The 22,778-nt window shown below is 40.1% G+C and overlaps 1 protein-coding gene across 2 annotated transcripts in view; it reads right to left on the reverse strand.

The window, feature by feature from the left end:
* The window catches only part of glsb (glutaminase b), a 37,205-nt gene that overhangs the window by 12,403 nt on the left and 2,024 nt on the right, over positions 1-22,778 (reverse strand). For both annotated transcript variants that reach the window (XM_084362429.1, XM_084362430.1), the window contains exons 2-14: positions 16,387-16,483; positions 16,172-16,293; positions 14,652-14,781; positions 13,139-13,218; positions 12,092-12,255; positions 9,374-9,432; positions 5,745-5,777; positions 4,968-5,026; positions 3,929-3,995; positions 3,512-3,562; positions 2,967-3,143; positions 2,071-2,202; positions 1,178-1,270 (exon numbers count right to left, since the gene is read on the reverse strand). In XM_084362429.1, the coding sequence (XP_084218555.1) occupies positions 1,178-1,270; positions 2,071-2,202; positions 2,967-3,143; positions 3,512-3,562; positions 3,929-3,995; positions 4,968-5,026; positions 5,745-5,777; positions 9,374-9,432; positions 12,092-12,255; positions 13,139-13,218; positions 14,652-14,781; positions 16,172-16,293; positions 16,387-16,483 (1,264 nt within the window). The remainder of the gene's footprint in view (positions 1-1,177; positions 1,271-2,070; positions 2,203-2,966; positions 3,144-3,511; positions 3,563-3,928; positions 3,996-4,967; positions 5,027-5,744; positions 5,778-9,373; positions 9,433-12,091; positions 12,256-13,138; positions 13,219-14,651; positions 14,782-16,171; positions 16,294-16,386; positions 16,484-22,778) is intronic.

Genomic DNA, 22,778 nt, shown 5'->3' on the forward strand with positions numbered 1-22,778 from the left:
TCATTTAAAGCATTTTTACCTCCAAGCTGTACTCAGCTGAAGTACTTCAGTAAATGTATTCCCAGCTGTAAATGTTGGAGCCTAACTGACACTTTTTTTTTGTAAAATGACATCTGAGCACTGGAGAAGTAACTTTGCTTGGAATTTAATTATTCTTTTATTAGCATCTATTTATGCATTATGTCATAAAAAAGCAGAATTTCATATAAGCCAGTATCGGCCCTAGCCGTCACACTGAATTGCAGTTCAGTGTTGCTCTGAAAATAAACTCAGTCCTGCTGTGTGTTTATTAGCTTTATTAGCGCCGTTGGCTGTAAGCTCACTAAGCCAAACACACCGCCGAACTCTGCTGATAACACCGATAACACTAATAACATCTTACTAGCTCTCCCGCTGCTGATTTCAACAGAGTTGTTGTTAACAATAAAGCATTAACTATATTTTTCAGATTTTAACCCATCCTATTTTTCATAGGTCTCTGGCTGAGTAACCAGCCAATCATTGAAATGATAGTAACAGCATGAGAAGAAGTGCTCGGTTGTAGTCAACAGAGCTGACTCAGTTTAGTCTGTTATTTGCCAACAGAAATATGGGACCTTTAGTCTCGAGCACATTTCAGCATTCTGGTTTAAGGCAGGTTCTGATAAATGTATTAAATAATCAAGCAAACTGACTTTGGCTCTAGTTCCTCCATCAGTGTGTGCATCCATGTATTCTTGACATACTTCTGGGGTTGGTCGACGTACCAAAGACGTCCTACACAGTGTGAGATATAAATGTCCAGCTTTAGTCCTGGAATGTAAGCAATTATGTGCTTATTATTCTTATTAACGATGCAAACGGTATCCACTCACTTTCAAAAGTGACCAAACTAGAAGGACATGTTCAGAATGTCTGAAATCACCTGCAGCGATCTCCACAAGAATTCAAACAGTGCACCCAAAGTTAGGGCGGAGAAGGGACAAGGACTGTCCTGTTCTACACGTTATCTGACATTACTTGTGTTTCTTCACTTCAGGTGAACTAGATGGAGATCAACATGTGAGCCAGCAGCTACTAAACAGCCGCTGCAGAATGTTTACAGCTGTACTATTGCAGAGAGGCTGTTTGGTGTCAGTTGGTGTGATGAGGAATCGTGGGTGCCGGTTCTTCACAACGTGATGCTGTGTGTCCTTACCCGCTGGTCTCCTCCTTCTCTGCGGGGGTCGTGCTTCTTGGCAAAGTGCCTCAGGTTGTCGTAGTTGTGGAAGTTGAAAAGCTCAACGAGGTCCTGGAACGAAACGAGCGACAGATACATCAGAAGGATAAATACATTAATTTTCTCTGCTCAATTTGACATTTCTTTCTAGTGACTGGAAGTTGTAAAGCGAACATTTCAGAAGGAAATTACACACAAAGAAATCTGATTACATTTAAAAAGAGGCATATTCTTGCACCCTGACATGCAGTGTTTACTGTGATCAGTATCCAGGCTCCAGGTCATCACTGATCAAACATGTCAAACAGGTTCAGTCAATTATAAAGTCAGTGGTTTACAAACTCCAATTATTGACGTATTTTTCATGAGTTATTTTTGTTTTTGCGATTGTTTGTGCAGAAACAAATTAATTCAGAGGGAAAAGGCAGGTTAGTGTCTCATATGATGTGAGCTTCAGTTAGCTTTGACCAGAAATGGCTAATGGCAAAATTGTCCTTTAGAGGGAGACTTTTTACTTTGATACTCTGAGTACATTTCAGAGCCTGTACTTTATTACTTTTACTTTAGTAAAGAAGTTGAAACAGTACTTCTTCTTTGACCAGCGTCTTTTTAAAACAGGTATCTGTACTTCTACTGGAGGAAAGACTGTTCTTTTGCCACCTCTGCTCCTGATACAATTAACACTCTCAGCTCTTACAACACTCTCACTCTGCTGGTCTGCTACTTTTAGCCTTGCTATGTCCATAAAAACAAAAAGCACAAACTGGCACAGTTATGTGTGTTATGTCTTACTCTTGCTGTGTGTGTATTCTTAGTACAAGTACACACTACAGGCATGTAGCGATCTGCTCATGGCTCTGGACATTACGTACCGTGCAGAACTGAATTCCTCTGACTGAGTTGCCCAGCTTGTCCAGTGGAGGTGACCAGCACATGATACCCATCACATTGGGTACAACCAGCAGGATCCCCCCTGCTACTCCAGACTTGGCAGGCAGACCGACCTGCAACAGAGACAACAGACCAGTTACAAAACAGGACACCTGCTGCGTTTATCTAACGTAGTAGCCTGGAAACAACACAATGCTAAAAATGGAACGGCAAAGAACAAGTCAATTATTTATCACTCTTAGCAAATTATCCATTAATGTTTACAGAAAAATCCTTTCATTGAGCCTTCGTTTGTTTGTTTTTCAGGTAAGATCGAGCAAAAAGAGGTGTTTTGGATGAGAAATCAACATTTTAGGGACTTTTTCTAAATCCCATCTCATAGTAACTTAGAGAACATAATACAAGGAGTGATCAGTGGAGGGTAAACTTTCACTCAACTAACTGCTTCAAATGTGCTTTTATCATGACGAACTGAAATGCTGAAGATATTTTCACACGTTGCAGAAATGCTGTTGAAATGCTCTGTCCTCTCACAACAAACACCTCAGCTCAGGCAGATGATGACACATATATGCCTCCATCAAGACTTGAAAGGTTTTATAACATAAATTCAGTATCGGTCTGAAGCCAGAGCCAGCTATTTGCTAAATGTACGGGTGAATTTCCTCTAATGTTTATCTGCACTACTGCTGCAAATTTCACATTAATGATTTACCAAATTCAAATTCTTTGTTCTAAGTTAATGATTTACACTAAAGGCTTTACTAAGAAACATCTGTAGCAGTGTTTCGATCATAAACAAATCAATACTGTAAACATAAAGATCAATGTAGTGGCGTAGGATCTGATAACTTCTTCCACTGCTGCTTTTACTCACATGGAAAGCAAACTGTCCTGAGAAGTCGTACATGCCGCAGGAGTGCATCAGACTCAACGTGTTCCTCACCGCCTCGGGGGTCAGCACGCGCTCCCCCGTGATAGGGCAGATGCCGCCATTAGCCAGGGTGGCTGCCATGACACTGGCGCTCTCACAGGTCACCTCGATGGAGCAGAGCTGGGGAGTCACACAAAGGACAATTTGTATCATTTCTCTATCAGGATTTTCTTCCACTCAGCTTCTCGTGTTACAGCTGATAGAGGCATGACGCTGGGGGGACAGCTCAGAAGAAGAAGAAGAAGAAGAATCTATAGTGCAGAATCTATTTGCAGCAAACAGGGACATAAACATGCTGAAAAACAGAGGGAGTTTGGCAGAAAGAAATAGATATGTGGCTAAAAATGGTCGAGAAGCAGAAACTGGATCTGGTCAGGATCAATAGTGTAGAAAAAGCAGTAAAACAATAGTCTGTCATTAATAATAAATAAGAGGTAAAAACTGATACTGAGAAAAATAAAAGAAAAACAAATCACTGCTACACTTACTTGAAAGTAGAAGTCCAGTACAGATGTCATGTCTGTCCCCTCTGGGAAACACTGCAGAGAAACACACACAGTTTAAAACAAGTGGAGCACAAAGATATATGGATCAAATCAAAAATCTACTGTATGTTTACAGATAACGATCCTCTTATTTGGAGACAGATAAGTAGGTCAAATAAAAGGTTTATTTAAACCCAGCTTATTCCAAATATCCATGTGTAAACTAAAGGGTTAAAAGGATTATAATCAATTTATTGAGGACTACAAAAACGCTGATATAGCTGTAACTAGCTCCTCCTCTTACAACACAAACTTTATCCTGCTCACAGTTGTTTCCTTTCAGCTTTGTAGGGCAGCGAAACATTAACAGAGACATAAAAACAAAGTCAGCGACGCTTCATGACTCATCCAAGGTCAGACCTTTTTTTCTTTCAGGTAGTAGCCGATGGCGAAGTTCCTGTCGCCTGACTCACGCTCAGACTGGAATCTGTCACACAAAGAGCAGAGCACTCCCATTACACAGAGGAAGGAAATATTTGCACTTCCATGCGTCCCTGTTATCGTCCCTGTGCGTGTGTGTGTGTGTGTGTGTGTGTGCGTGTGTTTGCACTTAAGTGTTGGAATGCCATCGTCCCACACCCCTTCATGTGTACAGTACAACCAGAGCTGTCATGCAATCATGTGATGATGCTGCAACATGAGCCCCCAGCACAGGGTCTTTTTCCAGAAACATTGTTAGCATGTGCTGTCATCATGAATCATGCAAATGCAGGTGACCTTTAGAGGCCAAGTCCTGTCCTCCTCTACAAGGAAGTCTATTCAAATCAATGAAACACATAACTTCAGATGTAAGTGAATGGAAATATTGGTAATTACGCTTTTTACTCTCACATCACCAAACTTTTCCAGAGAAACTGTCTGGTTTTATTTAAGAGGTAATGCCTGGGAAACATTTTAAAAGAGAGAACAGATAATCTTTAGTCTGCTGGTCTGTTCTGCGTGTGTTGTATTAATGTGTGTGCATACAAAGATGTGTAATCCATATGGCCCAGTAGTTAGTGTAGTACAGGCTGTAGGGGCACTTGAAGGTGAACCCATTAATCAGGTGATCTCAAAACATATTACTCACAGGCTCCGTGTCGGATTTTTATTTAAAGATTAGGTAGAAAGCAATGTAGATTTAAGAGTTTACGACGTGCACCCGAAGGCACCGTGAGTGTCAAAGGAGGGAAGCACACAATAACATAAATCTATGGAGACAGATGACACCAAAACACGGAAGAGACACGTCGACACTACAGGGGAAGTATCATATATATCAGATGATCATCTGTGGAAAGGATCATTGTAAATGATCTCCATTTACACAACATCACTAAAAACTTCCTCACATGGACGTCTCCTCCAAAAACTACATAGTGCCCCTTTAAACTTGAAAAAATTACTCTGGATTACTCACGTAGCGTTGCTGAAACCCACATACTCGTTTCCAGCCATGTTTTTCAGAAAGTTCATGACCTGGAGGGAAACAAGAGAGAGCACTGAGGGTCACAAAATGTTCAACAGGCGTTCATGGTATCATTTTTTAGGTTTTGTTTTTCTACGTTGAGCTGTCTCACTACAATCTTTAAAGCTGCATTAATTGATATTTTGGCCACTTGAGGACGGCCCCGAATACAGCTTGTGAGCAAACAGCTTATTCACACATCCTGCAGTTATGGAGCAACATTATCATTCAATTCGTCATGTTTGTGTCCACATGATGAGATCAAGTCTAATATTGACTCTCCTTTTAGCTCCGTTTCTGGTCTCCTCCAACCCCTGAGGGGAATATCTGCTTCTTTAGCTGCTAAATCTTCCACTCTGTTAACCATCTAGTCTCCAACTGCTTCTGTCTGCTGTTTGGAGGTGAGCAGGTAATGTACAGTGGATTTTGAGCTTTTCTCGCTGAAAATAGCTCTAATATCACTATCAGAGCGAAGAAAAACTGCAAAATTGAGGACTAGACAGCTGATCAATGAGTTTAACATTTTAAAACAGGGAAAGCAAATTTGAGTCACTTACAGTATCTAGTGTAATGACTTTATACTAAAAACTACTAAGAATGACTATATAGTAAGGAACTGGTCACAGCTAATTAACTTTAAGTCTTTTAAGAGACAATAATAAAGAGAGTCTCTACAAAAGTCCATGAAAGTTTACTTTGACTTCAGTGTCTGGCCCAGGTAATACTTACATAGTCAAATTTTTCTGCGTTGCCTTCACCTTGCTGAGGAGAGCACAAAAGAGTAAGCAGTTAGTACAGTTCAGTCACTGAGGGATGTTGCAGAGGACAAGCACAGCATCATAAAAAAGATACTAAAATGAAAACACTACTGCTGACAAATTAAAACTACAGAATTAGCAGGTGTGGATAGATTTTTTTTAATTTTTATTACAGATAGTACATCGTAAAATCACATGAGCTTTGCCAAGAATTATAACAAGTAGATACAAATTATTAATAAGATTGGCTTGCGAATAGGTTACAAAGAGGGAAGTCTTTTGGAGTGAAAAAGGGAGATTTAGTAGACATGTGCATTACCAGAGCTTAGCCAGTTAAAGAGAAACATGTCTCATCATTTACATCTCACTGATTCCAATAAAGAATCAATATTATTTCAAGAGTAAAAAACACAATTTTTTTATAGACTGAAGCAGCCGTGACTGCATGTGTGTGTCTACATGAAATATAACTGCACAGAGATGTGGGTGTATGCAGGCAGGTTTGTATTATGGGTTATAAAAATGCAGGTGTGTGTTTGAGAATGTGTCGATCAACATGTGTCATCTGTGCAAAGAGCCTGTCAGCCAAAACAGAGGGTAAAGAGGGAAATAAGGGAGGAATGGTCCCTTCACAGCTCAGTGTACATTTATCAGGTCATTGATGCTGCTTATCCCCACAAAGATCACGCAGCTAAAGAAAAAAATGGACACGCATGCACATTTAAAGTGCTACAGCATTATATGATTTTATTAATTATTAATGTTTGGGATGGTGTGAAAAGATGTGTTTTAACTTTACATGTAAAAAAAATGCTTCATTTTAAAACTCTACACTTTACTGTGCAGAAGCAAAAGTAAGTGACACTGATGGAGGTGTTAAAGAGTCACTAAATGGGGTTCTACAGAGCTGATTGGAGGAGAAAGAAGAAGAAGAAGAAGAAGAAGTAGAGGAGGAGGAGGAGAGGAGGGAGACAGAGGGGGAGGATCAGGGGGGTCGGGAGAGTGCGAGGAGATAGATATGGAAAAGGAAGAAAAAATTACCAACGTCATTTGACCTGCAGCAGCAGTCATTATTTCCCACAGTTCCTAAGTCTGGAAAATATGCAACAAATACACAAACAGCAACAACATGTAGCCTTCAAGCACCATGTAACAACACGGCAACCATCCCATAGTTTTCCCACCGAGGTTAAAGCAAACTGGGCAACCTGACCAACAGCTTGACATTTGTGCTTCAGTATAAAACAAAAACATTGAGACACTGATGACAAAGGTGAGCGGCGGATGCGAATACACATTATTGTCGGAGGTGATGTGAGGTGATGTCGGATTCGTTTCTGGGTCGTGACTTGTGTAGTTTAACAGGTCTACTGTGTGATGCAAGAGTAACCTGCACATACAGCTCTGCGCTCACTACAATCTGTCAAGTGTGCATCATAAATCAATAAGAAAACTGGTTGGAAACTGGTTTTAACTTGAACACTGCAAACACAGGAGTGTAGCTGTTACAAGGCTCCTTGTGTGTGAGGAGATCCTCACTGGACTATGTGGTATTTAACAGAGAAGAACGAGTAGATTTCCTGAAACAGACGTTTAGAAATGACGTTCATCTGCTTCTATGCTATGAGAAATGTTTAAGAATTAATTCAGCATTCTAGGAAAAAGGCTTTTTCATTTCCTTCCGTGAGCGAGATGAGAATATTAATCTCATGCGTGTCTTGCCGAGTTTGAGTCTGGACATGTTTCGCTAAATTTGGAAATAAAAACTGCAAGCAAGAGGGAACAGGAAACATTTTTTGATACTCTATAAAAAGTATCTAAATTCAATACCCAGCCCTATTTTACACTCCTGTTTTTTTTGTTCCTTCTGTTTCTGTTCAGGCGCTGAGTGGATTGTGATGAAAAGTTATGAGAAAGAAAAGAAAATACTGTTTTAATGGTCCTTCCATGAATTATTAATTTATTTCTTGTCCGCCAAGCGTAAATGTTGCTGAGCAGCACTATGGAAAGGGACTCAGCAGTGCTTTGCTGAAAAGATTAACTTTATGGAACAAACTTCAAAAACATGCCCAAGTAAAACGGATTACTGTGACGACTGTGTTGTCATCTTTGTTTAAAATGCACACTAAAAAAAGGCACAATTAATACATCTTGTTGGGTTTTAACGAGTGCAACCACTTGCTCCGATTATGGAGCCACTTTGGGTGAAACCATCTGATCAAGAATATGAGGTTAAGTGTAGTTGATTTCAATGGCGCTAGATTTGCAATGTGATAATGCACAATAAACAAAAAGAGCAGAGGAATGGGATTTTATGTGGACACTGAAAACACACAGGTTCCAGTGCCTGAGAATTGTAACAGAGCTAAACTTTTGTTTCCTACAAGATCAAACAGGCCACATTCTTCATCATGCATTGTCATACATAGAGGATTTTGGCTCCTTTGAAAGTTTTTTGGTACAGATTCCTTCCTTTCAAATAAAAAATAAAAACCTAACCCTAATCACAAACACTACCATCTTTGGTCAGACACTATTTCTTTCAACATCAGTAAGAATGCAACAAGGATGAAGTGGATCATTATTCAAACAATTCAGTTTAAAGTCTTGGACAAACGTATGTCAGCTCTAAGAAAAGCTTCAGACAAATACGAGTCCTTGAAGTTGAAAATGTGTCAAAGGAAAAAGCAAACATTTGCAGGACAGTCTTGCAGCTATAAGAAGCAACAGAGCTGCAGCACAGTAAAGTTTTTATGGACAGCGTGCTAATAATTCACTGCCAGCACTGATTATGTGTGTAGAGTCTTGTAGGGTTAAATAATTAAACATTAAACCTGAGAATGATCATTAACAGCTGTAAAGAGCTAGAAAACAATGCCAATGTGAAAATCCTTCCTCTGTTGTGAGTGAACTTGCTTGTTTTGATTTGACGGATGACAGGCGATTAATTTCTGCCAACTCACTGTCAATCTGTCATCACACCGATTTGAAATTAAAATAGTGTGGCATCCAAACTCGAAGGACTGTGGCAGATTTTTATCTGACTTCCTGTCACTCTTTGCCGACTGGCTGCTCTGCATGCACCTGCATTTGACCCGCCCTGCGTGCAGGTTATTTTCAGTAGGGACGATAAGAGCGTGTGCTGGGGCGGCTAAGTGCCTTCAGGAAGGAGGATTAGCACAAGTCTTAAATCACCACAACAAGACACAAGGCAGTGGACTAAGGTAGTGGCCTAGAAACGATTCCAGCTGAGTCAAGAGTCATGATAATCTCAACACACTTGGAAGTCTACTGAGTCAGTAAAAATACCACAATAAGTAAGAAGAGTTTATGAAAACAGTGTGTTAAATTGTCTTCTAGAGTGTGTTTCATTGTGTCCAAACAAATGTAGGTCAATCAGGCCATTGTTAAACAAATCTTATCTGCCAATATTTATGTTAACCTTCGTGTTATCTGCCTGATAAAGCAGCTCAGTGATACCCACCATACAGGGAATTTTCCACTTTACAAGAAATTCTCTAGCAAAGGTTTCAGTGGAAATGAGACACAAGCTGGACATAAAAAACACACACGAAGGAGAAAAAGTGTTACAGCCTTTACCTTTATCAGTGAAGTACAAACGATAGCGCCAGCATTCACCATGGGGTTGTGAGGCTTATCTGTAATAAAAATTAAAAAAAAGACAAGAAAACGGTTGGCATGATGCAGCGGATCAAATTGTAAACAGTCACGCCTCTGCTCTGTATATAGACAGATCAAACACTTGGAATCAAATACATGTGGAGCGCATATTGACTCAAGATATAGAGGTGAATATAGCTGCGAGTATGAGGGAACTTTAATAAAGTATATTTAAAACAGCAGCAGAAGAAGAGGAATGTAAAATAAAGTAGTGTGCTGGTGTGTCTGTGTTGCTGGTTGATGGTGAGCGGACTGCAAGCTGTACTTTCCCCTTTAAACACACCGACCACTTCGGTTCACAGCTGTGTCTCTGGACTTGGTAGAGTGGACAAGCCGTGCTTGAATGACTGCCTTTCTGCAAACCGGTGTTTGCCACCAGGCTGCTCGTGGAGGGTTAGCCCGCCCATTTGCACATCCAGCCTGTCCAGTCTCTCTAGCCCTGAAACTCTAATCTGAGAAGAGCAGCAGCCAGCCAGGAGGGAGGGACTGCAACATCCGAAGAGATTGGTGTATACTGGGGAAACTACAGGTCACAATCTCCTGTATTACCACCTCCGTTAAACACTGAAGGAGAAGCCGGAAAATACAATATTATCAAGGTGACCAATCACGGTTGCGATCTGAAACGGTATACGGGGAGATGCAAGTCAGGCTACTGCATAGGGCTTGCATCTACGCAGAGGTAAGGCGTAGTTTCAGTGCAGAAGCATAAATCGAGCTTTAGCCTTCAACGAACCAAGGGATAACGCTGTAGTGGATGGTTATGTTTTGAAAGTTGCACAGTGAGTAAGCATACATAGCTTGGCAGGCTGACAATGTCTGTGTGGAAGCTTGCCATGGATCACTGTTACAAAAAGACAAGAGGAATGGGATTTTATGTGGACACTGAAACAACACCAGTGCCTGATACCAGTAACAGAGCTAATCTTCTTTCCTACAAGAGGTCTAAAATCAAGTCAAGATCAAACAGACCACATTCTTCACCAAGGTTTCAAGATAAGAACCCATTTCAGTTTATAGCTGTTGAGAAGTATCAAGTTTCAAATGTGTGAGTAGGCGTGTGGGTGGATGGTTGTATGTGTCTTCTACACAGCACCGAGTCAGAATTAAACCAAGAGCTGGTGTTCACATTCTATTTGCACAGCATGTGAGTAACCAGATCAGAGGAAGCCTTCCTCCCTCAACAGTTCAAGAACATTTACAGCTACATCACCTACATTTCCTCACTGGTGTTTGATCCCCTTACATAACACAACAACCACGAGGCTTTCCTGGTAAAATTACAACACAGGATGTGACGACAACATGGCTGCAGTTCAAGTACCAGAGTGGGGATTGAGGTATTTCCTCTGACAAACCGACCACAGACAAACATTTATCTTCATGTTGAAATTTCACATAGATTATATTTTGGGAACTAGTTACTTTTAAAATTTAAAATGTTCCTCCCCTTCTTGGCTTATGAAAACCCTGTAATCACAATTTTGAGGATGAAGGATGAAATGTTCCTTTATGTATTGAGAAAATTCTTACCAACACATCCTTCAGATGAATAAACTCTCTAAAAACCCTCTTGGATGAGCTGGAAAATGCATCGTCTTAAAGCTAAGACAGGCTGTTTTTCTAACAAAAGGAAAAGTTAACTTTTTAAGGTGTATCTAGATATGGAAAGTGAAGCAAAGTTTTTGTGCAGCTTGATTACATATGTAGTCAAAACAAATACAGGAATATATGCACCAGGAGAGATGAAATACGCTGAGTGAATGACACTTAACATGTCACTTATATATAAATATAATAGTAACTTTATATCTTTAAATAGTAGTTTTACTTTTCACACATTTTGCTGATAATGCTTTTAAGTAAAGTTTTAAATGCAGTACTTTTACTGGCAGCAGAGTATTTTGGAATTAGTACTCTTAATTAAGCGAATGATCTAAAAACTTCTTCAAACACTGGTGTTTGGTAACCACTCACATGTTTGGCTGAACCCAACGACAGTAACTTTCACAATACTGTTTAAAAAAAACATTTCCACAGAGATCCTCTGATGCCAACATCTGACTCATTCAGTAGGCAGCTCAGTCACAATGCTTACTCTGTCTCTCATGGACTGAAAAGCCACACGTGATGAGCATTGTTGGGGAACTAACTGTCTATCTGTCTCCCATGACAGTGAGTCTGTCATAGGAGAAAGCAGCAAATAATACCTAGACCACTCTTGTGCTTATAAAAAAGAAATGTTTGCAGGCTGACCCATTAATTTTTTGCATTTTTTATGATTTAGATTTACCTTTACCTTTAACCTACATTCTTCCTTGTTTATGAGACAAAAGTAGCACTGAAGCACTAAATAGTAGCTGATATTGTAGGTTGTCACTAGTAGTTTGCACACAGCGAATGTAAGCGCAATATGATTCAATCCTACTTCTTTCCGCTCTTTCAATAGTTGCAGTGTTATTCTGCAAAAATAGGAAACACCAACTTCCAAACAGGACTCTCTCCATTATTATTATTAGTTACATCACGTCTCCACTGAAGCATTTTGAGTAGGGAAAATGGCGTGTGTTGACTGCTGAGCTTTTGACTGAAGAATAACTGATAAGGAAGGAGAAGGAGAAAGAGAAAAAGGCTCACCTTCTTCATTCAGGAAGAGCTTATTAAAGCGCAAACCACTGGGCTCCTTCCCAATGAAACTGTGCACGTACTCTGTGCCGTAGTCATTAACAGCAACGGCGTACTTCAGAGGCTTGACACAGGACTGCAGACAGAAGGGGACCTTCGTGTCTCCAACTGTGTGTCTACAAAAGACGAAAGATAACAGTTATCGATGCTGACAAAGCAGCTGCCTAGGGACAGATTAGAAACATTCAAAGGAGAAACTGCATCAAAATGAAAGCGATGTGAAAAATAAGTGCTCATTCAGAAGATTAACATTTCAAAGAATAATGCGAGTGTTCAGGGAAAGCCATAATGTTCCAGCATGATAACAGAACCACACAATCTGTTCTGCACCATGTGTTATCTTTATGACTTCCTCTCTTACAAAAACATAACAAACACACACACCTATGGAATTTTACAGCAGCCTATCAGAGCACAAGCCGATGATAACACCTGTTGACATCATTACACTACACTTTGGATTGTTTTCTTGGACTAGTTTTGTTTTTACCAGGGAATACAAGGTGTGAGCAGGAAGCTCCACATCTGTACATAATACTGCAATAAATTATGCCATAAAGTTGAAGCAACACTTCTTGGAAACATACTGAACATTGTGAGCTTCACAAAGAGTTTATTACACAACATTTATTTGATAAAAACATGAGGACTCGGAGGAGTTAGTAACAGCTCCACATGAGGATCATTAAACATCATGCGGAGCTTCAGATTAAACACATTTCACGAACTCAAGGGGGATTGTTCAACAGTTAGAAATTAAATGTTTTATTAAAACCAATCAACATGATGAATATTTTATGACAGTGCAGCTAAATTAAATAAAACTGGCTTGTTATCATTCCTCACTGAAACCACAGGATGCCTTTCTGTAATTGTTTAACCCGCAGGAAGCTCGATTCAAACATTAACAATTCAATTCAATTTAATTCAGAAAACTTCATTTGTCCCTGTGGGGCAGTTTAAGGTGTACAATAGTGTGCTCATGACTGACTGTCTCACCTCTGTCCGTCAACCGTGCACAGAGAGACGGCCCACAGGTCCGGGCTGAATTTGGCAAGCTGAGGAATGTAGTCTGCAACCTGAAAGAGAAGCAAGGCAGCTGAAAGAGGTTCACCTTACACCGCTGACGTCTGCTGACACTCAGGCTTCTGAAGGAAAGTTACACCACTGACAATATACAATAAGACAACTGACAAAAAGGGTCAAATCCTTATCTGAAGGCCAGAGAGGAGAAACCCACCCCAAGATAATCATATCAGAAGGATACTTCAGGACAAAGTGTTTTGCGCCTTTATCTCTTTACACTATCACTATTACAGGAAGTCACATTTTCCAGGATACCTTTGGATAAACCCCAAAGTATATCAATTTACAAACGCATCTTTTTCTCTACATTTTGGATGTCCCTCCATACTGAAAATTGTTGTTTTTGACACTTGAAAACAGAGATTTTAAATTGTAAAAATGCTCTGCAGAGAGGATAAATCCTCAGTGTCTGATGTATGTGAGAAAAACAAAGCTTTTGGACAATGATGATGCCTAAGTTTGGGGCTGTGTAGCAGTAAAGACTCAGCAAAAAACCCTCTCTGTTCTCACAACACAGGTGCAGTAATGAACCTATATTTATGTTGATTCTGTAAACTTTGTGCTCATAAAATTTCATCCAGGTCTGCACCATGCCAGGAAAATCTACGATGTGTGTATAAATAAATACTGAAGTGCACACATTAGCTCTTCTCTCCTTCAGTCATCACCTTAGCTAACCACACTGTCACCACCAAATTTAGACCAATTAGTCTGAGGTACAAAGGCAACTGGATTAGCTTGACTGTCTTCAGTTCAATAGTTTTTTGCTGATAGGTCCTTTTCAGAGCACACATTTGTGTTTTTTGACTTGTTAGAGCTGGTGTGAATAATAACAGAAACAATGGCTCCATTCCAGGAAGTGTATCAGTCAGCCATGCAAAATACCAGGGTCCTGGAAATGACTCATCTAAAATGGAAACCATCATCAATGTTACCATTTCCACCTGTGCTTTAACCAAAGTTAAGTCAAAAAGTCTGCTGTGAAAAGGGATTACCCCTCTGTGACCACAAACCCTTATGTTGGCCAGCGAGAGGTGTAAATCACAGATGTATCACCCCAATTACAGATGGAGTCACCAGAGGTTTTTTAGGTGAGAGGTTTCACTGTGGGACGTTCACATAACCTTTAAATAACAACTATGATTTTTCTCTTTTTTATGATTGTGCTGCCCTTTCTTTATAAATGTCTGATAATGTATGCAGCTGGCACCAAAATAACATGACACAAAACACAGACTTCTGTTCTAATATGAGCCGGGGACACCACTATGATCCTTTTGACATGTTCTTGGGTGGACTTTTCCTTTCTAGTGTACCAATAATACAGAAGCGGCCTGTTAGAAAGGACTGATGGTATGGAGTAATTATGATGGAGCACTGAAAGAAAAAGAAAAGAAAAAAAAGAGTCATGGCTCTCAGGACACACCTGTCCTCCAGAGAGATTTTTGGCACTCTCATACAGCTCATCAATATGGGAGGTGAAGGACTGGAAGTCTGGGATGACGAACTTCTTGCGGAAGGCCTGAGTGAGCAGGACAATGTTGCTCTGGACACACCTGATGAACAAACCACAAATACAAGCATGCTAAAGTATCGTGACTGCATGCAGTTGAAGGAAAAGTTTGTCAACCAAGTTTTCAACCCTGAAGTCTGACAAACTTCTATGAAGTGTCTGATGAAGAGGCTTCATCATGACATATTGATCAGCTGCTTTTCATCCACATAGTGATGAATGATTTTTAAACCACAGACTGCAGCAAAAGCATGGACACAGTGACGCTGTCAGAGCGTTTCAAGGACGTGTCGATGCCCACATGTTTACTAGAGACAAAAAAAGTTTGAGAAAAGTATCAAAATGAGTGACAACCACCGTGGAGTCAGTCCCATGAACAAGCCAGAAAATCCCCCAAACAAGCGTCTCCTTAAGCTTTAATGCGATTCTCGTTGAATAATAACTTTACCACAACACACGAGGAGAAGTGAAAGTCAATACTGAGAGTGTATCCTCCTCTAGACAAAAACCAACTATGTTCTACTTGTAATTTGGAAATAGGAAGGAAGTTGGGGTTTTCCACTGAGTGAAGTCTAGAGGAAAAACTACATCTCGGGCATTTTGCAGTTATATTGACATCCAGTCATGTTGTTTGTTGCATGACTCCAATATTACATGACCCAGTGTTTTCAATGTACGTTTAATTTTAGAAAACACACGTCAGTGAACTAGAGTAACCACAATTCTTTGCCGTGTTACAGAAAGGACTTCATGTTTCTAATGTAGTTCTATGAGTGAGACAAACACTACAATGCCATTATGGTCTGTACTGTTGAAATTACCGAAAAGTCAAACCTGAGTCATCCTGTTAAAATATTACTTTGGTAAAAGGGAAAGTCGCCCATATGAATAATACTTTTATACTTTTTTATGGCCATAAATGTACTAAAAGTATTTAAGTACAATACTATGCGTCTGCCAATTACCCACCTGGCTGATTTTTAGATACAATATTCAGCATTTTTCTGGTTATTGGATTCAAGTGGGATTTTATTTTTAATCTTAATCAATATTATTTTCTGATGAAGCATGTAATCCCCAAGTAACTGGTAATTAACCTTCATTTTGTGCCCAATGAGAAAAATAGCAAAGTGAAAGTGAGATTTAATAGGGAACCAATCTGAACGCTGAGGGTGCCATTATTCTATAGGCTTTACATTGCGCAATCAACATTTTCTCCTTAATAAGCAAAAAACTTGAACCAGTTTAAACAACAAAGCATTTTTGGAATCGCTCAATGAAACTATATTGTCATAAAAATGCTTTTTGAGGCTGAAGACAGTAAAAAGGTCCTTAGGAAAGATGATAACACAAGTGCCACTATGGTTGGTACTGTATACTGTGTATGATGGCGGTCAAAACAACCCAACAAGACACGACACGACAAGCCTTACTTCTTGAAGAGGTGCCTGTCAAGCGTGACACCATCTGCTGTGGTCTTTAGAGTTTCTTTGAGGGTTTCCATGCATTCCTTCAGTCTGGGATCTCCTGAGCGAAGCCCAGTGGCTTTAAGTGCCTAAAATGGAAGAATACTTATAAACACCTCTGAATAGAAACAACATAAAAAGGAAACAAGTCACAAGCAAAGAGCTGAATTTGAAGGACTTACTGTGAGAAATTTATGAGCAGGAATCTTCTCTTGACCTTCTGCGACGGTGTAGAAGAGCAAGTCCTCCAGACTGGGGAGAATTCCTGCATTTCTTCTCCTACGTTAGACACAAAACACACGTGTGTAAGAAAAAAGTGATGTCAAAGTATGCAAAGAAGGAAATTCCCATGTTTTTTCTTATCTTGAGTGTGAGGGTCAACTAAATGCAGAGAAGCAAGAAAAAGAAGAAAAAAACCACACACACGTTATGTAAATGTAGGTAAATACAGTTCCATCGAAGTGAAAGCAACTGGATTGCACTTTAACACGAGCCACAATGACACCTTTCGCCCCTGTTGTGCCACTGTAAACAGAGCTTATATATAGCTGTTGATGCAGTCTTAACACATTAGTGAGGGATTAGAATGGCACATACTGGAAATATTCAATCCAAGTGGAAGCATTAAGCCACAGAGGTGTGTATCTTTGTAGAGCATACACACACGCTTTCATCACGCAGAAAGGACAATAATACTGAATGTTTTCTGTCGGCAGTGATCCCTGATGGGTTATACTCTATAGACAGAAATCAGGAGAAAATGATGGAGAAGAAGCTGAACTAGCACAAATGGGGTTAATTAGCCACAAATAGAAAGACCCAAACTAATCTATATCTGCCTCTGTGATACAGTGTGGAATCGAAACTGGCCCACGTTAACACTAATCTGTAATGAAGGCTTTCTTTTTTACTAGTTTCTTTCTTCAGTATTTTGCATAATGCCTGAACAAAACACTTTGAATGCAGCTACACTTTAAAAGGCGTGTCAGCCTGTGACCTGTCTGAGAAATTGAGGTGAAAAACCTCTCCTTCACTCAAAACACCCGTTTACTGTACACAGTATAGATACGGTATAGCTCTGGACACATAAATTATGAATATTTTAAATGGTTTTATTACCCTGCAGTACTTCTGCAGTATCAAAACACACAAGTACCAGCTGTGGTTTTTTATTCTCCCTTATCTCCTACAGCGAGTTGACAACGCACACTGCTACAGTCCTCACATATCTCCGTCTCATCTCACTCACTCAAAGTCCTGTCTCGTCGTCACTTGTCTAATGCACTCTGCTTTTGTTATGGTGTAAGCCCATTGAAGAAGGCAAGTGCAGAGCCTCTGCGACAAAAAAATAATTTGACAAAAGCAGCCAGAATCCTGTTCGGAAATACTTCACATTAGTGGCAAATGAACAAGCAAATGCAAAGGACAAAAGTATGCCAAATGCAAGTGATGCTACAGAGTAGGGGTTGACCGATATGGCTTTCTCAGGGCCAGTACCAATACCTATTATTAGAAATCAAGGAGGCTGAAAACTGATATTCATTTGCTGTAAAAATGAAAATCTTTGTGTCAAAAGTTTGTACAATCATTGATGGAATAAACCTAAGTACAGTTTACTAAAGTTCTGTTCTTAAGTACAATTTCAAGTTACTTTACTTGAGTATTTCCATTTTCTGCTTCATACTTCCTCTCCACTTTATTTATTTGATACTAGATTACTAGTTACTTTGCAGATTCAGCTCATTCAGTGTTTATAGGCTATTAATGGTGACATGTTACTAATAAGGTATTGTTCTGGGTGGGACATTGTGTGAGGGGATGTTGCATCAGAGCCAAAGTAGCACATTTTTAAATTAGATTATTTTATCAGCAATCTGACAGAAAAAAATTACAGATACTCTGAAAATTCTGAATATTGGCCCCGATAATCGGTCTAAGCCTACTACGGAGCAGTGCTAACACAACAAATCTAGCAAAACACCTGAGGGACTGACATGCCGATCTGTATAAATAATTTTCGAGAGGTTGATGATAGCTCCCATTTTAACATCACTGAAGCATTAAACAAGCTGGCCCAGTAACTGGTGTTGGCCCAACACCCAGTCTCTAAACTAAGCTGCCCTGAGGAATCTATGACATCAGAGTTTTAGTTGATATGACAATACTTTGACTATGGGCAGAAGTTATGAGGACTGAACTAAGGGAACCTGTTGGCTTCTATTCATTGTCCGTTCACATGAAAGCAGTGTTAGCACAGCTGTTAAATAAAAGGCTAGATATATAGACAACACCGATCCATTCATAAAACCCTTTTTAATCTAGATAACAGCTGAAATACCACCATCAGTGAATGAAGTTTGTTTGCATAATCATGGTATTAATGATTCAGTACCAGACTATGCTGCATTACATGTCATCTTGCACGTAGGTTTTGGCGGCAGAGTCTGGAGCAGTGTCAGACCCAGGCCTAAATTCCAGAAATTCTCTCGTCCTTAGCCCTGCCCAGCCCTCTATGGCTCTTGGATTAATAAAGCCAACAGTGCTGCCTGTTCACACGCTGGTTATGACACAGCAGCGATGCAGCAGTGGAGTCAACTCAGTACAGAATCAGTATTCAAAATCCGGTATTCAAGAAAAGCCAGATTTTCACATTGTCATTGTGTCATTCTGTCAAGACGTCCAGCAAATAAAAGCCAGCAACTAGCAGGAACTTGCTTCAGATTCACCTTGAGTTCTGCATGAAAAACCAAACTCTTCCCCTTTAAACTGACGCCTTCTACTGCACAGATTAGATGCTGCTGATGCAACACTGAGACAGCCCCAGCCACATCAACAGTTCAAATTCCAGGATTCCCTCTGCACCTCCTCCCGGCCTTCATCTCTTCTCTTTTTGGCACATCGTCTGCTCTCCAGAGCAAACACTCCACACACAGCCACGGTAACTGCGCCTGAACATGTGCAAACAAAACACGAACGACTAAAATGCTGTCTGTCAGGCGTGCCTAATTCAGAGGGAGTGCTATTGACCAGACATCTGTCCTTCTATACAACAGCAGGTGCACCTTCCAGTCACAAGACAAACGGCAAACTAGTGCGCAGGTGTGTGTATGCAGAGCTGTCCATAAGTATCTACTCTATATCCTTGTGGATAGCCCTGTGTATTGAGCTGTGACATGAGTAAGGGGAATTAAGAAAAGATGAATTGGTTGGTATTTTTAGAAAAGCATCCATCTTAATTCAGACAAAACCTTTTGAATCTACCTGTGAAACCTCATGAGACGTCATTCTCAGCCTGTGGAAACATTTGTTTAATCACATCTGTGGCGCTGGAGAAGCCTGGGTGATGATCTCACAGTGTTATCTCAGGTGGCACCTTGCATGGTAGCCTCTGCCACCACTGTATGAATGTGCTGAAGCAGACTTGTGTTATAAGGTGCTTTGATTGGTTGCTAAGGCTCGTAATTTACAGTCCATTTACATTGTATTTACAGTAGCAGGCCTTGGAAGGTCTGAATAAAAATGTACTGTTAGTTGCATTATGGGAAATGTAGAATCAAGTATTTTTTTAGACTCATATTTCGGGCTAAAAGTCAGGATATCTCAGCCTTGACTGCATCAATGGTGACATTTTCTTTGTCTCTTTGCCTTAGCACTAGTAATTGAGTAGTTGATAGTAATTGTTCTTTTTGCACATATTTTTACAGTTATGGTTACAGACTCTCTCTCCACCTCTATTAAGTTAACGATAGATTTCATTGCTAGCATTTTTCTCTCAAATTTTGATAAATATCGTGATTATATCTCAGGTTATATTTGAACGGATAGGCAAATATAATAGTTTTGTCTGTCACAACTGTGACAACTTGACTTACTTGGTTTAATATAATTAAAATGATAATAACAAGACTTCAGTCTAATGCAAGATGAGAAAAGATGGCAGTAGCTACATTTCAAGTGCGTATGGGAACCTTGCAAGTCAGTGAGTTTTCCACAACACATTCCTACAAATGTTTTGTAATAACCACGTTAAGAAATGAAGGGTTTTTGTCCAGTGAAACACTAAATGGCTTTTAATCTTAGGTGCATACAGGAAGTGTGAGCGGGACAAAATGAGGCTTTGTACTAAAGAACTGTAGCGTGCGACAACTTTTACCTCTAGTACATCACAACAAAGCACAGGGAAGTAGCACCAAACAAAGACACTGACTCACGGTTGCCTTTTAGCTCTAGTCCCTTTTCTCTGCAACTGCAACCAAACTTCATCTGTCATAAATACTGAAAGTCATTTAACTGCAACATGATGGGGCAGATGGATGAATTAACATGTGCCATATGTCTGTTTAAACTGTACAAACAGATCTGGTGTGAATGCAGCCCGAAAACACCTTGTTTCTCAACATTCGCTCATTTAAAAATCCTCTTCGTCTTCACGGGCAGATGGCTCGGTCAATTTGTCGCTGGATGACTGCTCATCGGTGTAAGCACAACACTTCGAGAGTTTCCTGGATACGAGGTTAAGACAGAGCGGTGGTCTATATATCTCTTTTTGCTCTGGAGGAGTTACAGCTCTGTGGGATTACACAGCCTAGTTGTCATAAAATGTTGGCAGTTAACATTCCTGCAAACCACTCAAACATCAAAGTCGTACATGTCATAGGCTAAGTACCAGATAAACATTTCTACAACATTCATATTACATCTTAATAGCTGACTTTCATGTCGGGAGGTGAATTTACAGGCAAAAAAATTGATATTTTTACGTAAAGTCGGGACATGTCCAGCTGTGTTTGTAGCAACAAAAAACTGATATTTTTTAGGATAAGTCAGAACATCTCCAGCCGTGTCTGTGGTGACCAAAACCTGATAACCTGACTTGATGACCTGAAACATGTTTTTCTAAACAAGTGTTTTTTGTGCCTAAACCTAACCCGACCATCAGCACAGCATTGTTAGAGGATAAAAACTGAAAAATTAAACAGAAAGACACATAAAAACTTGCAACATTCTCTTAGCTGGCTCTTCAACAGAAAGCACAGGAGCACAAATATAGTATATACCGTGGGTGTTTTGGACGCCCAAGAAAATAGAAAGATTACAAGATGTAAAAGGGAGACAGCGTGGACTCAAGTTGCAGACTGGAGGCTGCACAAAGCTGGCTGTGATATGAAATGATCTGGTCTGGCTGAGAGTGTGGAAGTATCCTTAGCAAGGTCACAATAGTGACTTAACACCAGACTCACTACAGTGTCTTTCCGTTTTTGGCATGTGTATCACTACAGCCATTTATCAGTTCTTAATATCTTAATCCTATCCACATCCACCCACTAATGCTGTAACTGATTCCATAAAGTGTTCGGGGTGGATGGCTGTGAGCCAGGAACGGTCTTACTTTACAACATGTTTGTGAGGCCTTCATATGATAATAGCGATCTGTATCTTCCTGTCAGCTATACCAGGTAACAGCTCCACTGTGCTACTCTGTGTAAAAAAAAATTAATAAATAGTTCTGCTTGATTAGTAAAGGAGTCAGAGTAGAGATGGGACTGATTGTTTCTCAGTCCACAGAATGGTATGATGGGAGTCATAAACTACAGCTGTGGTTTATCTTGTGAGTCATCACCATAAATGAGGTCAGAATGACATCCACATCATGTGCATCAACGCCTCTTTTTGTGCTGCTGACCCATAAAATATGAATCACACGACTGATTCCAGCTACTGAGAACATGAAGTTTCCAAGGACAGTGTTGTCCTGAGCATCTGAACACATGCACACACACATGCAGTGCTCCACTTCAGCCTAGTTTATCCCTCAGGCCAAATAACTTTTGCTGTTTTCAACATACCACAAGCTCCCCATAAAGAGGTTTGCTGTAATTATTCAGGGGCTCTATGACATGCCATCAGTGTCATGGCCACACAAAAACAGCATTCCCCCTCAAGGCCATTTTTCACTGCAAAAGTGTAACTACCTGACACTGGGGGTGACTGTGACTGAACTTTTTCGGTGTTTTGGTGTGCATGTTTCCTCTGTATTTCAGTGCTTACTTTGAATGGGCTCAGCTCCCACAAAACTAACAATGGCCTGGATTCCTTGGTTTGTCCTGTATCTTGAATTTGCATTTGGTAACGCTTCCTTTGACGTGTTAAAAGTTAGTTCCAGGAACTTGGCCTCAAACAGTGGCCAAACTAGAATCAGTAACAAAAACTACAAGTCTGGTCACATTTCATTCAGTGGAACTGGGAAAGACTGGAAAGTTACTACCCACGCTGCTTATATGAAAGGAGACTCTGGACCATCAAACACCCCCCGCCCAGACATATCTATCTGATTACAACGCCCGGTCCTTATGTATCCTCATTTCTAGGTCAGGAAACATCCTAGTTTCTCGACCCAGCGATTTTCTGGAGGCCTGATGAAGACCTAGTGTTTGAAACATATTGGTTTTATTAATATTTCCTTCCTTGTTTGACACAGTTTCTTATATTTAGAGTACTTTGACTGCGTCTGGTTTATAGCATACTCTTTCCAGTTTTACGATTTTTATCATCACTGTATTACATAGAGCGAGCC

Source organism: Pagrus pagrus (assembly GCF_965226575.1).
Source record: "Pagrus pagrus genome assembly, chromosome: 9".
NCBI classification, from domain to species: Eukaryota; Metazoa; Chordata; class Actinopteri; order Spariformes; family Sparidae; genus Pagrus; species Pagrus pagrus.